General features: G+C 36.4%; 1 protein-coding gene across 1 annotated transcript in view; it reads left to right on the top strand.

Annotated features, from left to right (window-relative positions):
• The window catches only part of fat2 (FAT atypical cadherin 2), a 203,723-nt gene that overhangs the window by 142,576 nt on the left and 44,158 nt on the right, over positions 1-16,989 (top strand). Inside the window, exon 14 of the mRNA XM_028813216.2 lies at positions 5,668-6,057. Coding sequence (XP_028669049.2) covers positions 5,668-6,057 — 390 coding nt within the window. The remainder of the gene's footprint in view (positions 1-5,667; positions 6,058-16,989) is intronic.

Genomic DNA, 16,989 nt, shown 5'->3' with positions numbered 1-16,989 from the left:
CAATAGAGTTAACTGATTCATTAAATATAACAGAATTTTTTGACTATTTCATGTTAATAAACTGTTATTTTAATGAAGTGTGAAATGTTTTTAGCGAATGCAAACAATAAATTAGTCCCATTAAGTAAATGATATAACCTATTCTAATCTCAATTGGAAAAATGGCTCCGGACCACGGATTGATACAAGGTGTTACCCCTTCTTAATGGAGTCGGTATGCTCTCTTTGTGTTTGTGTTATTTTTTATTTATTTCATTAATTTAAAGAAGAAAACACAATCCAAAAAAAAAGGTTAGCACATACACACTTAGCACTCTGTCTCCACCCGACACCATGAGCAAAATGATAAGACAGCTTCACGTAAAGAGGTTCTTCATATAAAATAGTACTTGGGATTATGTTAACATGGGAATCAGGTTTACTTCTACAGCTAAAGAAACGCTGTTAAAGGACTATTAACTTTAAACTGGCACAAGAAATTGCCAGTTTACACCTTCTATATGGTAATTGTTGGTATTGTGCCCCTTGTTGCTGCTCAATGTTACATAAGTTAGGAGAATAGATGGAAGATGTGTCAGTATTAAGACTTATTAAAATTTATTAAATTGTAACTGCATATTTAGTCATGTTATGTTTCTCATCTTTTATAAAATAATTCAATATATGACTAAAGGGAATGACTACACCAGCTTATTTTTTTAGGCATTTCGAGATGGGAAACATCATTTTAACTTTTAACCATCCTTATGAAAATTCTCTGTCTTATGCAGAAGACTTCTTTATCAGAATTTTTACAGACAGTTCTGAACAGATAACAATATTGACAATCATTATATTCTTTCCTTTATGAAACAACAAAACTACTCTGCAAGACTCTTATTTTCTCATAATAAATGGCTGGGTGGCCTGTCTACACACCCCAAGTACTTTTCTGCCAAAATATGCTCAGTGTTGACACAAGAAATATCCCTGTCTCTTTGCTGAGTCTTTACTTATTTAAAATGTATTTCAGGTTGGGGTGTGTGCAATATATTCAGGTGTGTTGTGAAGGAAGAACAGCAAAACCACATGGAATTCATTTTAGGGCAAGGCTTGTGTAAACTGGAAGAGCAGAAAGTGACAATAGCTGACATCAAATAACTGAACAAAAGGGATTTGCAACAAGATTTGAACGTTGACTGAAATAAATTCAATGAACCACACCCCTGTTTTCATATTACGGTGAAATAAAATTACTGGGATATTATACTCTATGAACAGCATTCTTACTTGACACAACTATATTATCTTATTGCATTACTGATTTTCTGTGACATTTTTAATGTTCTGGAAACACAAATGATAATATTTCTGAATCTTTTAATCTTATGCATGTCATTTAAATTGTGCATGTACAGATTTATTTTAGAATATAAAATATTTAATGATCGTATATTGTGAATACTCCAAATATTTATTGGAAGTATTCATTGTTAATGCAAGATATGGCTTAATAAAAGATGAATATATATAAATATCTATCCAAAGTATGTTAAGATAAAAGATAATGACCATGGAAGGGACAGGCTGGTAATTGGCTTTAGAAGGCTGCTGCCAGAAAATAGTAATGAATGATCCAACTTGAGAGGCAATTTGGGGAATCCAAATCAAATCCAAATTGGGTGACAGAATGGGTTTACATAAAAAGATTTGTAGTGTTTAGTGGCATGAATAGTTAGGCCAGGAACAATCCTAAATGTCTGGTGTTTCAGTACAGCCTCAGAGCTCAGCAATATGACCCATTGGAGAGCACTTTAAAATACAATCTAATTTCAGTGGGGGACCAGCTATGACCCCAGAAGTGAACCCAACGTTAATTTTAACATGGCTGCCCCATATTAAAGTTATCTGTGCTAAACCTGAAAAGGAGAAAGAAAATAGACCATGATGTCTCTGCAAGCAAAGAAAGGTGAACAATTACTAAATAAAAAAATTAAGAGAAAAAAGAAATAACTAATAGGTCGGTGGAAGGAATCAAGATAACAAGAAGAAAAAGCAAGTTAGTTACATCTGACATCCTGCATAGATAGGATGGAATAGTTCTTGAAACGCCAGGTAACTCTTTGGTGTCACCATGATACTCCAAGTTACTCCTAAGTTGCCATATCTGTGAACTGCATATCATAGGAGAAAGCCAAAACTAAACCCTTCCACCTCCATTAATACTAAATTCTCACCAGATAAGATAACAACCAGCCCAGTTATGGGGCACTGCAACAAAGGTACACATTGCACATTTACTTAGACCTGCTGTAGCTAAGGCTTCTGGATGTACTGTATGTGTGCTTGAATGCTTTATTATACTCTCCATGCAAAAGCTTTGTTATTCCACTCCACTTATAAGTATCCTTCTAAATATTTTCAGGATAAATTTGTGGAATTGTTTTTGCTGTTATACTAGCTCATTTTAGATTTTCACAGAAAAGCAGCAAATGCTAGACATTTAAAGACTAAATTCATTTACCAGTTTAATTAATTTTTGCGGCTGTAAGACTGCCTGAGTTAATTTTTTAAAGGATTGCAGGATCAAGGAATAGCTTGATTTTTCTGGGTTTCTTAGCCATTTACAGTACAGAGGTCCAAGAAACCTAACCTCTGCACATGCCAAGGATGTGCTGCATGTTATTACTTGATAATTTGCTAATGTATATCGGACCTGCTTTATTCAAATATTAATAACTTCGAATGAACATCTGGACAGATCTGATCATCTTAGTGCGACCTATAGCCCTGTTATTGACTGCAGCAGTTTCTCCAGTATCCAATCCAGACGTTCTTATGTGTGTTTAGGGGGTTGTTGTTTGTTTTATTATTTATATATAAATTATATATACTGTATATATTTCTCTATCTTTCTCTTGTGCTTCAGTGAAGTTCTACCTTCCCCTAGAAATGTTCATCTATCTATCTATCTATCTATCTATCTATCTATCTATCTATCTATCTATCTATCTATCTATCTATCTATCTATCTATCTATCTATCTATCTATCTATCTATCTATCTATCTATCTATCTATCTATCTATCTATCTATCATCTATCTATCTATCTATCTATCTATCTATCTATCTATCTATCTATCTATCTATCTATCTATCTATCTATCTATCTATCTATCTATCTTCACATTTCTGCTCATTATCTGTTTTTCATTCTCAATTTTTGAACTCTGCATGAATACAAAATAATGGTATCCATCCATCCATTATCCAACCTGCTATATCCTAATTACAGGGTCATGGGGGTCTGCTGGAGCCAATCCTAGCCAACACAGAGCTCAAGGCAGGAAACAAACCCGGGCAGGGCACCAGCCCACCGTAGAGCACGCACACACACACACACCCACACACCAAGCACACATTAGGGACAATTTAGAATCGCCAATCCACCTAACCTGCATGTCTTCGGACTGTGGGAGGAAACCGGAGTAACCAGAAGAAACCTACGCAGACACGGGGAGAACATGCAATCTCCACACAGGGAGGACCCAGGAAGCGAACCTGGGTCCCTCTCACAGTCCAAAGACATGCAGGTTAGGTGCATTGGTGATTCTAAATTGTCCCTAGTGTGTGTGTGCGCACCCTGCGGTGGGCTGGCACCTTGCCCGGGGTTTGTTCCTGCCTTGCACCCTGTGTTGGCTGGGATTGGCTCCAGCAGACCCCCGTGACCTTGTAGTTAGGATATAGCGGGTTGGATAATGGATGGATAGAGGTCACATACCCCATGTAGTTTGTAGAGATGACCAAGAAAATTTTTTAATATCATGTGTTCATGGAGAACAGAGATAACAAACCTTCTGATAGGATGGGCATTTATGGAGACCAACAGCAAACAATGTTAGGTCTGTCCAAGTAAAAATCTCATATTACTTGTGTCACATGAGTTATGTCGGCAGCCATTCCACCTACGCTTCAGAACAGGTCATCCACCTGAAGCTAAGTGTGTTCAAGCCCAGTCAGAATTTGGATTGGATACTATATGGGAAAACCTTGCGTTGCTGCTGGAAGAAGTATAGGTGAGGCCAGCAGGGGGCACTTACCCTATGTGGTCTGTGTGTAGATCCTAATGCCCCAGTGGCACTGTGCTGTAAATATCCTTTGGATGAGGTGTAAAATTGATGTCCTGACTGTCTGTAGTCTGTAGTGGGACATCTTTTAAAAAGAGTACCATTTATCCCAATGTCCTGGCTAAACTGCCTATCAGTGCCCTGTCCATTCTGGTCCCCTTATCACCCCTGTTTCTAAGTGGCTATCTCTCTCACCCCATCATCACCTAATGTGTGGTGAGCGTACTGTTGCAGCAATGGCTCCCATTACATCATCCAGGTGGGTGCTACACATTAGTGGTGGTGTCTAAGCGTTTTGAGTAGCAACAAAAGCATGTAATTAAATGTATAAGAATCAAGTTATCCATTATTGCTTTGATTTTTCAGAAAGTTTTGCAAAAAATACTTGTGTTTTGCCCATTGTGAGAATATGACTGGATGACTTCATGTGTAGATTATGCAACACGATTAACACAAAATTGTTTTCATGAGCGTTTTTATATTGTTTGCTGTGGTCCAGCATTTGTCTCCATAGGTGCCCAATCTATCAGAAAGTGTGTTATCTTTGTTTTACATGAAAATTTAAGGTTAAAGATTTTTCTCAGCCACCATTACATGGGGTAAATAACATATAAAAACTATCATTTTGGTTGTAATATTCGTTTCTCTCTCTGTAGGAATGGAGGGTATTGGCATGAGATTTAGACATTTGGAATCTTATGCCAATGCAATACTGTTTTGTTTATTTTTTGGAACCACAGATATTTTATTATCTGTGCCAGGAAGCTGTATATGAATGGTTTGCTCTTCCAATGCCTAGTGTTGGCAGAGAGATAGTTAGAGAACAAGGTACTGTTTGTAATAGAACAATGCAGAGAGCACTTCATTTACATCAAGGATTATCTATCTGCAAGCTTTTGGCATACAAAGAACAAAGCTCCCATCATTTACTTTGTTTTCAGGTGCATAACTGAAATAGAAAACCATAGCAAATACAGTGAGCTACAGTTCTAATGAAAAATGCGTTTTAGTTTGAATGACATGGAATGTAACTTTAACCCTTACAGTATATGGTGTTCATCTACTAACATTACTTTTCACCATCCTCAGCAGTATGGATTCATTAGTAATATTTTAACACACTTGTCTGATCTTACTTATAACTGAAAACAGGTGTTAACAGAATACACCCATCCATATATTTTGTAATCTGCTAAATTTAATTCCAAGTCCCTTTTCAGAGTGCAGCACCAGTCTATGGCAGGACACATTCACAGATCCATGCTCAAGTAATTTCACATTATCCCTCAACCTGCACAGCTTTGCAAGTAAAAAAAAAAAAGAACAGTAGAGGAAAAATAATCTATTCATCCATTCAATTTAAGTATCATTGTTTCTCAGTCTCATTAGTTGATTTTAAAAAGACAGGATTAAGTGGGTTTAGTAAATGGATGGATGGCTGAAAAAATTGCAAGTAGCATTTATTACTCTACCTTGCTAAATGTGTTTTTGATTTCTTTAAAAATTTACATTTTACAATTTTAATAATACAGTTTCTTTTGTGTTTCTTTGTTCTTGAAGGTATAAATTCAGAAGTGATGTATTCTCTTGTGGATTCAGCCAACAACTTCTTTTCAGTTGATGAATCTACTGGAATTCTGAGATTAGAGAAGACATTATCAGATGCAACAACATCGGTTTTTGAACTCAAGATCCAGGCAACAGACCGAGGTCTACCTCATCACCTGTCTTCCGTGGCGAAGATAACCGTGAATGTTGTGAGCCTCAGTGATTATGTGCCAGTGTTCCAGCACAGTGAATATTTCACTTCAGTTCTAGAAGGTTCAGCTATAGGGACAGAGGTCTTGCGTGTATCTGCTCAGATTAATGATGCCACACCAAATGTGATTATCTTCTATAATATCATCTCTGGCAACGAAGAAGGAAAGTTCACATTAGACTCAAATACAGGTAAACATGTTTATTTTTCTTATCTCTTTTATGTAGAATTTAAAAGACGCCATTGTAAGCAACCTTTTAGCAGGGTCTTGCAGCTCATAAAACAGGAATGAATTATGAATGCTTTCATGATTATTTGATGAAGAATATACAATGTAATTATCTTTGAGGCACATTTTAAATTAAGAAGAAAATAGTTTAATTTTATTTTTACATGTCTAAAACAAATCATTCCTGTTTCATTTCAATTTTCAGTAAGTTTCTCTTCATTAAAATATCACACATACTGTATCAAGCATGACTACTTTTTATAGCCAGTTTTTTAAGTACACAATAAGCATTTTTTAACTGTGGTTTTTAGAAAGTCTAAAATCACATGTGCTTTCTTCTCTCTTTTGACTCTATATATAAATATATATATATACCGTATATACATGCATATATACTGTATATATATATACTGTTTATATGTATATATACATACACGAGGTGAGACACAAAAATAACTGGATTGGTAGAAAAAAATTGATTTATTGATGAATTACAGCATTCTAAACATTGTCACTTTCTATATACTCCCCCTCCCGATCTCTACACCGCTCCATACATATCTGCCATTGATTGAAACAGTGCTGGAAGTCTTCTTGCTTGAGGCGCTTCAACAGGCTTGCCGTTTCTGTCTTCACATTATCCATTGAAGAAAAATGTGTTCCCTTCAGGTCACTTTTGATTTTCAGGAACAAGTGAAAATCACAGAGAGCTAAATCGGGCAAATAGGGAGGATGATCAAGGATAGGAATGTTTTTGTCAGTCAAAAACTGCTTCACGGAAAAAGCAGTACGATCATTTCAAACAATCTGATTCACCATTTTGATGTTTTCATCCATCCGAGACGAGCGTGGGCGACCTGTGCATTGAATGTCTTCCACATTTTCTTGTCCTTCCTTGGAATGTTTGTGCTACTCAAAAACTTGTGTGCGAGACAAACTGTTATCACCGTACACTGTTTTTATCATTTCATAAGTTTCTGTGGCCGTTTTGTTCAATTTCGCGAGAAATTTGTTGTTGATTCGCTATTTGATTTTTTCACCCAACATTATAGCAGCAACTTGTGTAGCGATTGTTGTGCAAATAGACTGGGCTATTCACAGGATTTGCCTAGCCAGTCGGTTTTAGAGGGCATGTAGGAGGGGATATAGTTCTATGATTCACATTCGGCCAACTTCCAGACAGTTTTCCAGGAAAGCCCCAAGCCCAGTCCGGTTAAACCATTTTATTAAATAAGAAAGAAGAGGTTCAGCTAAAGTGCAGGCATAATATTTTTTGGCAATTGAGCAGTAGCCTACAGTTAAAAAGGGGATTTTGGTTCAGGTATAAGAAGCATTTCTGTGTCTTCAGTTAAATATGCAGACAATTAAAAGCCATGTCCTCCATCAGCTAGAAGGTGTTCCAACTTGCTGCCGACCCACTAAGTCCTTACTCTGTTCTTTTGTGTATACTCAGACATCACGGGCCTCATAACTAGGTTGTTTGCTACCTGGTGTCCTATGGAAACATTGACTGCTTTGTCCCTACTTTAACTTTGCTCTCTCTGTCTATTTCTCTCCATACCTGATGTCAGTATTATGCAGGGGGTACTTGATTCCTGAAACTTAAGTTCATTTATCCTTTTTCCTAGTCCCTTCACATACTGTACTTAAACAAACACAAGCCCAAACTAGGCACAAGGAGGTGAAATTATTAATACATGCTGTGGGAATTAGAGGGCACAGCAGCACCCCAAATCCCAGACACAATTACACAACCCAAGTGCAAATAATTGTTAATTAATAAGAAAATACCTTTCAACAAGCTTCTCTTCACAATATACAGTAGAACAGTCCACAGTTTCTCTTCCCTGTGGGTTTCCCTCCTCCTTCCACTGTCCTCAACAAACTTTGTCCTCCTCCTTCTGACTCCAACTCTCTTGCCAAGTGGAGGGCTCTCTTTTATCTCTGCCCACGGTAGTATGTCCAGAGCCTAATCTATTGCCTCTGGAAAGCACTTCCGGGCTAGACAGGACCCCAACAGTCTTTGTGCCATCAGTATCCAACTGTTTTCCCCAGTGGCCCCCACAGAACCCTGCAGAGCAGGCCTCTGGAACCCCAACTGCCTGAGGGCATCCATACATTGATTTGTCAGATGGGATGCTGCCACCCAGTGTATGGGGCACTCTCTGCCCATAACAGGTAGTCATCCACTCTGCCGACATTCCAGACACCCAAGCCCAACCAGAATGTCCCTCCATGGTTGATGGGACACCAATCCCAGGTGTAGCTGCTGCCATGGCATCTTTCTGTGTCCATGTTCTGACACGGAAGGGAAATATCACCGTTCCCCAACTGATCTTCCTTTCCCATGGCCTCCTGGACAGGCAAGGGAGCAGTATCTATCCAGGGATGCCGGCTGGTCCCTCAAATGTTTATTCATCTTGAAACAAGCAACTGTTAAAAGTACAGACAGGCAGCGTATCATCAGAACAAGATTCTCTCATACAACAGGAACACAGGGGAGTTTTATGCCAGTTCCTGAGTCCCAGATAACTTCAGCAGTGTCGCAGTGACTACATTCAAAGAAATGCTACAAAGGCTGGGTAGTTTGATGAATTCCAACAAAACAGCACTCAGACTAATGAATGGTCAATATTTGATATTATAATCTGCCAAAAGCATTGCTGTCCAGATAAAACAGAATACAAAACCAAAGAAATGCAATTGCTGTATAAAACAATTTTCATGAACAAATTTGCTTAAAACAAAAAAATAATACACGGAACAAATGTTGTAGCAGCAAAGCTTTTTTGAGGTATTTCTTTAGGAAGTGGGTTCAAGAATTGTAAAGGATGTTAAACAGATTTGATACACAGAAATTATGAATCTTTCAATACATTTCTAGGATAATACCAGAATTGTCTATTTTCCTAACCCACTTATTCAGGGCATGGCCAATGGGATGCTGAAACCTATCCCAGTAATCACAGGCACAAGCCCTGGAGAAGGTACCAGTCCATCACACACACTAGAGCCAATTTAACAATGCCAGTTCACCTGACGTTCTTGTCTTTGGTCCAGAGGAAACCCAAGCATAGATAAGAAGAACATGCAAACTCCATGCAGGAAGCACCCACAATCTCCTTTCTGTGAGGCAGCAGCACTACATCTTCACAACTGTGCCACACAATACCAGAATCAAAACCACAGCATGAACTTACAAAATACAAACTTGGAATATTTTAGAAGTAGTAACAAAGTAAATACAGTACTTTTAATTTTATATATTTTATACTAAAAATAAAATTAAGTGCACCACCCACTTTGAGCAACATCTGTTTTTAATATGTTGCAATATTAATTTGAATGTGTAAACAGTGAGTAAAATCTTTTTCAGTTTAAGGCTGAAATAGATTAAATGTATGTATCTGTTCTGGTTTGAAGCTAGCAAAATAATACAATCTGCTCACCACAGCTTAATATAATTCTGGGTCTAAGGGAGCTGGAGTTTATTTTGTGAATTTCCCCTTGGGATTAGTAAAATATCTATCTATCTATCTATCTATCTATCTATCTATCTATCTATCTATCTATCTATCTATCTATCTATCTATCTATCTATCTATCTATCTATCTATCTATCTATCTATCTATCTATCTATCTATCTATCTATCTATCTATCTATCTATCTATCTATCTATCTAATAGTATCCAATATGGATTAGATGCCATCTCATGGCCCACTCAAGCACAAGCCCAGATGCAGCCTAATTATTTTAACACAGATCTCGGAAGATCTTGGAAGTTGTAAATTAAACCAGCATATCCAGAAACAATCCACACTAAAATGGGGATAGCATGCAGATTTTAGTCGGATTGCAACCAGGCTCAGCATTCTCCTAAGAACTTTAAATCCATTAGTCAACATTATTAACCATTTACCGTGGCACTCTTTGGCAAAGCAGATATGTGAAAGCTTTATTTTTACAACAAAAATAATGGAATTGCCATAACAGGGATAGCATTTGTAATATTCCTCTAATATCCAGACAGGCCCAGATGAATTTTAAAACTTACCAGCATTACATTCATATTTTTCTTTCATTCCATGTACATTTATGTGATGTAGTACCTACCTTATTAGTAGAACCCCTGATTTTCAACAGCAATAACTTCATGGGTAGTTTAGTTTAGTAGTGTAGTCATTCAACATTATTATAAAACCAAATAGTAATAAAAAATGGAGGCAAACAATAAAGTAAACAAAACAAAGTCCACAATCCAAGAATCAAAATAAAAATAAATACATAAAAACAGAGAATCAAAAGAAAGCTCTTAGGAACAGCATAAAGCTAATGCTGGGTCTACTTTGAGACTTACATTCTCTTAGTTTGCCAGAGTAGGGCATGTCCTTAAATCTTGGGATGCACTTGGTGGATCTCCTCTGCATAGCTACAAGTGTGGCTATGATTTTCTCTAGTGACGACCAGAACTACATACAATATTCCAGAGGTGGTCTCAGTAGAGCACTGTGCAATCTGAACATGATGTAGCTTGATTTATATTCTTGTTGCAGTCTTAATATTTTATTTGCCTTTATAATCACTTCATGATGATGCCTGGGCAATGAGAATGTTGTATCAGAGTAAACATTTTCAGAAGATGCTTCCTGTAGAAGAGTGTCTCTGATTTTATATATTTTTTATTTAAGTTAACATTGTTGATCATTTTGTTTCTTTATGTCTAATTTTTCTATTTGTCATGTGTTTTGTGGATGGTTTCCCAAGAGATGGGGCAACCTCTCCTTCACCATCAACATACTGCTCTCTGCTCTAAAAAGGCTCACACTCCCTTGAGGTTCATTGAATGTGTTGCTGTTGCTGAGTTTCATTGCCATTTTTCTGTGTTTGTGTGAATTATGGGACTTTTCTTTACCTCTGTGCTCTGTTTTGTTGACTGTTCTTTGGTTTTCTGTATTGGGACTTTTTGCCTCTGGATTGCCTTAAACCTTTTCGGGCAGCTCCTTTACCTTTTGTGCTCCTCTGAGCTTATTTTATGCTACGGACCATTTTTAATGAATTATTTTATTTATAAAGATTTTATGTTTTCCCTTTTGGTGACTAGCAAGAGTTACGCAGTCTCTGCCATGTTCATTTTTAAGTTTTTTTGGAACTTATTGTGCTGAGGATCATTTACCAAGTTTACGACATTATCCTTAATAGAACTGCTCACTGTTGACGTAATAGTTAGAATTAATTTAGCAACTTTGCAAACTTGACTTTTTGTAGGACCCTTGCAGTTGGCCCTGAAGCTACTCACTTTACATGAGGCCAGCTCCTAGTTGTGGTGACTCATCCCCAGGCTAACACAGCTTGTCAATGCCATTACATTATGTTTCTTGGAAAAGGGAAGTCATGGGGTTTGTGTACTTAATTTTTCTAAATAATATCTATAGTATATGTGCCAGTATTTTCCAGGAGTCAGTCTTAATGTTTTCTTTTAGGGCATCACACTTTTGTAATTAGCACCAAACTAATTGTTACCTCTTATCTTTTAGGCATAGTCTAATTTCCGTAAAACTCAAATATCTGCTTGAAATGCTTGGATACATTGATTCCTAATAGCCAATTGCTTTTGTGTTGCTTTGAATATTATGCCTCAGTTCTTTGTAAAACACTTTGTTGATGGAAATGTGAAAGCAATAAATAGCCAATGCTTTTTAAAATAATATTCTCTTCACTAAGCTTCTGCTAAAAATGGTCCCTCCTAGTACTCAGTCTTTCTCAGCTTAGAGTCATGTTGACTGCTTACTTCAAATGTCATCATGAGACGGATTGTGAGTGCGTCTGTAAATGTACACGGGGTGAATGGGTAATATCATGGGGGATTTCCTGCCTGACACCCAGTTTTGCTATAATATTTTTTAGCCCTGTGTGATCCTGTTATGGAAAAAGTGGGCAATAAATACGAACAGAGAGATTTTTAAAATACATTTTAAAATATTTTAAAAATTTTAAAGACTTTTTAAAAAATTGAAAACTACACCCTAAAACTGTCTTTAACAGGTACATAACTGGCAAATTTATACCACAAAACAACTTATTACTTAATTTTACTTTTTGTTTCACAACCTAATCTTTCCTAAGGAAGAAACAAAAATCAATTTTATGTTACTTTACTCAGTCAAGCTTAAACAATTCCTACAGACAAGCTAAACATTAAAGTGAACATTTTCCCTGACAAGTGGAGATTTACTTTTTCATTCAAAAGCCTTTTATATCCCATGTTTTCCACAAGGTAAAGAAGATGTACCTGACCCTTAACCTTTTCTGAAAGCACATCTCATTCTCTAAATGTCTTTTTTCTTAATTGTATACTTTTAATGTAATTGATTACATGTGAATCTCCCTGTTTCCCATTACATTGTTTTTTTTTATGTAAAGAACAACAGAAAACTATTTGTTTTTACTCTCAGACATTTCTCATTGAAATTTACGTTAGGAAGTCTGTGGATATAACATAACAGGATTACCATGAATGGCAGATATGATTTCATGGGATGTTGCTAAATAATGCAAGTATCATAGCTTACCGGTATATATAATGTATTCCTCCCTGACAAATCTGACAGAATATTTTGAAGTTAAACTGTGTCTTTGTCTATCTTTTCTTTTTTCTTTTTTTTATTTATTATTCCCTCAATTTTTATATAAAGTTCTAACATCTATTTGTTTGTTCACAGACAAGCTCTTTAAATAAATAAATAAATACATATATTTTTATTATATATATGGTCTGAACACACACCAGAAAGACTAAAAAGGAAGATAATTTTAAAAGACATTACAGTTACAGTGAGGCATTATGCAGGTGTATTGCTGTTGGTATAAAAGAGCCCCTGTCTAGTTTCTTGACACCTTTCTTCTGGATAATTGGCTGAAAGTCCTCAGTGTTAGTGTGTCAGAGAGAAGATGTGCTTCATCATATATATAAACGTCTACGCGTACAAGTGTGTGTGTCTGTCCGTCCCGGAAGTGAGAATACACAAGTGACGCCAGCACATCGGCAAAATGAAACCTCCAAAGAAAGATTCACTCACTTAGCTGCTAATACAGAAGCAAGCACAGCACAGTGGCAAAACGGTATCCCTTTTACTTTTCCTCCCGCTGCTAATACACAAGCAAGGCAAGCACGTCGGCAAAATGAAACCTCCTAGGAGAGAGATGCCCAGAGTATTTCCTTTCAATTACCTGTCAACTCAACATTTCAATTTTTTTTCTGACGATTTCAATAGTTTCTAGGACCCTGTGATTTTTACAGCATGGCTTACACAGCTAGTTGTTTATAATGGCTCTCAGTTTTGTTTTAATTCTCTCCATTGCTACTACCTCCAGTGGTCCAGAGTGTGTCCCATAACTGAGTCTGTCCTTTTAGTTAGCTTGTTGATTTGGTGGGCCTCTCTTGAACTAATGCTACCACTCCTGCACACAACAATGTAGAAAATCGTACTGGACATCACAGAGTTGTAGAAGATGTGAAGAACGTTACAATATCTATGTGATTTTGTTTTCTAAATCCTCAGATTTTCATCCCACATCCAAATTATCCCACCTGGATTTGAGTAAGAGTGAATGTGCGTATATATGTATGGGCACAAAGATCGCCTACTGCCTCACCTATGGGTGGCCCCAGCTCCCAGTAACACTGAACTGGATTAAGTGTATTGGAAAATCATGGGTGGATATTTGATCTTTGCGATCGCATGCCTAACAACATGCTTACATTTGTCTCAAATAATAGATTATAATGAAAGAGCTTTAAAAACTTGAAGAATCTGTGAGCTCTAAACACTCCTGCATTCCCTATATTAAACACATTTAATGGGTCAGGTTTTCCCATAAAACCCTTTCCCCTGTTTATTCTGTTATCTGGCCATTTCAGTACCTCCAGTCTGGTTGAAAATGCTACTTACAAAATGGAAATGGAACTAAAGCTGAACCCTGAACTGAATTAGCCAGTTTGAATAAAGACGGATAAATGTACAAGGTAAACAAAAAGAGGATAAAACATTTATGTATACATTTCAAATGTGAAAAGTAGACTTTCAAAGTGAGGCACACAGACAAATTAAATTAAAGAATCCACTTTCAATAATCAAATGGAATGAGAGGTTTACATGAAAAGATAGCCCCCTACCCTTTTATTTTTAAGCAAAGAGAACTTTAAACAGTTATTTGTTAGTTAGCGATTAGCCTTCATGTGTCAATGAAACAAAAATTGGCCACAATCAGAATCAAGAACAGATTCAACCATATTTCAGATTCAGATATTAGACTCAAGATAAAATGAGTTGCTTCTTCTGACCTCGTTTTGCAAACCTTCACAGTCACAATGCCTTGTTCAGATCTTTCTCTTCTCACTTTATGTATTCCAAACATCTTTATTGTTTTTTTTTTCATGTTCTTGCTGGTTTATTATTTTGCTTATAATGTTTTATGTAGTAGTGATTGCTGTAGGCTTTGGCTATTAAAAGGAGCCCAGTCTTTCTTTAATGCTCTATATGGTGTACAGTGGCTGGCAGCCAAAAGGCATGCACAAACATATGTTTTAATAAATACTTTGCTGCTTTTGATATTATTCTAGGGGGCTAAGGGTTGAAAAAAATCCCTCTGTAAACTGAAGGCTTACATTAGAAAGCCATGGTTTTAATGTATGATTGTTATTTGCTTTTGTCTATTGACGTTTACATGGCTATTCATCTCAAGAATACTTCTGAGAAATTTATTTAGACAAGACACAGGCTCTTGCCACTTATCAGTATAATCCATTATCCTGTACCTGCTGAAGAAGGTTTAATATGTAAAACAGGGCAGGTTTCTGCAATTCAAAGCTGCATATTCCTAAAAATTAGAGCAAATGCATCTGTCACCTTACCATTTGTTTATTTTATTTTCATACAATAACTTTTTTTTTTTTCTGAATTATAATAGATTTTTAAGATATGTCACCTTTCTATTGTCTGAGGTCCTTCCTTCAATTCAGGGATATGAAAAACATATTTTCAGAAGTCTGGTAGACAATATATATTGTACTATATAGTTAAAAAAGCAAAAGGAGAATGATAATTAATGCCCTTAGTGAGTTACTAGCAGAAATGTCTTTGGCAAATGAAGTTTCATCATTATGTAAAAGTACATAACACAGCAAAGGCCCTTCAAAGTTAATTTTATAAACGGTATGCATTTTCATTTGAAGCTTGGAAAGTCATAAGTGATCTTGAACGAGGGCGATGTGGCATGGACAGACATTAAGGATTTACTACATGTGTTTTTAAAATTACAAATTTTAAACATTTTAGTCTTAAGACAACCCATTAGATAACCTAAATTTAATACCATTCTTTCTGAGGGTAATACAGCAACACTAATTTAAGAAACATAATACTGCAGTTTATTAGTTCAGAAATAAAAAAGGAAACAGTGGTGAATAAAATGGTGTTGAGATAAATAAAAAAAAATTACATCACCTAAAGAATCCAAAACCTAAGACCAAAAGTCAAAATTAATTTTAAATACTAAATAATCTTGGAAGAGAAAAGAAACTTGATCAAACTTAATTTATGAGTACAACAAAAAGATAGCTGCGGTGGGCTGGCAACCTGCCCGGGGTTTGTTTCCTGCCTTGTGCCCTGTGTTGGCTGGGATTGGCTCCAGCAGACCCCCGTGACCCTGTGTTCGGATTCAGCGGGTTGGAAAATGGATGGATGGATGGATGGAACAAAAAGATAAAAACAACACCGAGTCTGCCTTACTTTATACCCGGCTGAACATGGATCTCGTAGTTTACTCTGCTGGCTTTGACAGTACTGTACTTTGGCTTTATCTCCTGACACATTTTGTAGCCAGTGGAGTTCCCTGGTTTTCTTCCAACAGAACAATCTTTCAGACAAAACTTTCACAGATAATGGCACAGCTTCAGTGAGTATTTTCCCCTCCAGGAGATTGTTTTTCCAAAGCTTTCGTCACCGATGGCACAGTCTCAGTGAACAGTGCCCAACTTAGATGTTTGCCCCTACTCCATGATGAGGTACAGACTGGATTACAAGGAGGTATCAAAGACTGATATGTATATAGGTGATGCAGCATAAGTGTGCAACATCATAGATAGATAGATAGATAGATAGATAGATAGATAGATAGATAGATAGATAGATAGATAGATAGATAGATAGATAGATAGATAGATAGATAGATAGATAGATAGATAGATAGATAGATAGATAGATAGATAGATAGATAGATAGATAGATAGATAGATAGATAGATCTTTATTGTCATTGTCACTTTTACAAAGGAACAACGAAATTGAAGGTGCAGTCTACTCAGTGTGACGAATAAGAGTTAAAAAGACAAGAAGAGAGAAAATAATAACAAACCGAATAGTAATAAAAGTACTTTACAAAATATACAAATTGAACTTGTTGACTTAAGGTCTATATTGAACATTGGTTGAATGATATGGAGCAGTTTTATTCTGAGTTCAGGGCCATGATTGCTTTTGGATAAAAACTGTTTTTAAGGCGGTTTGTCCTGGTTTTCATTGCTCTGTATCTCTGGCCCGATGGCAAAAGCTGGAAGGGGATGTGGTCATTGTAGCCATCCTAAAAGAATGAGCCACATGTTGAGAAAATTCCTGCAGCTTTATTCTGATAAAGAAAAGACTCTAGTGCAAGAATATTTATTGAGACATTTCTTTTTCAGGTTTTTTGGTATTTTAATTGATTTGCATTTCTCCCTGACTATGACTATCACCGGACTTTTTCTTAATTTGATAATGATCCTTTCCCAGCCCTGACTTCTGTCTGTTTTTACCCTTAAAAAGTTACTCTGTTTCACTTACTCTTAACAACAACTG

The sequence above is a fragment of the Erpetoichthys calabaricus genome, chromosome 11 (assembly GCF_900747795.2).
Source record: "Erpetoichthys calabaricus chromosome 11, fErpCal1.3, whole genome shotgun sequence".
NCBI lineage: Eukaryota > Metazoa > Chordata > Cladistia > Polypteriformes > Polypteridae > Erpetoichthys > Erpetoichthys calabaricus.
The sequence above is the reverse complement of the archived record's forward strand: the minus strand, read 5'-3'. Positions and strand labels throughout refer to the sequence as shown.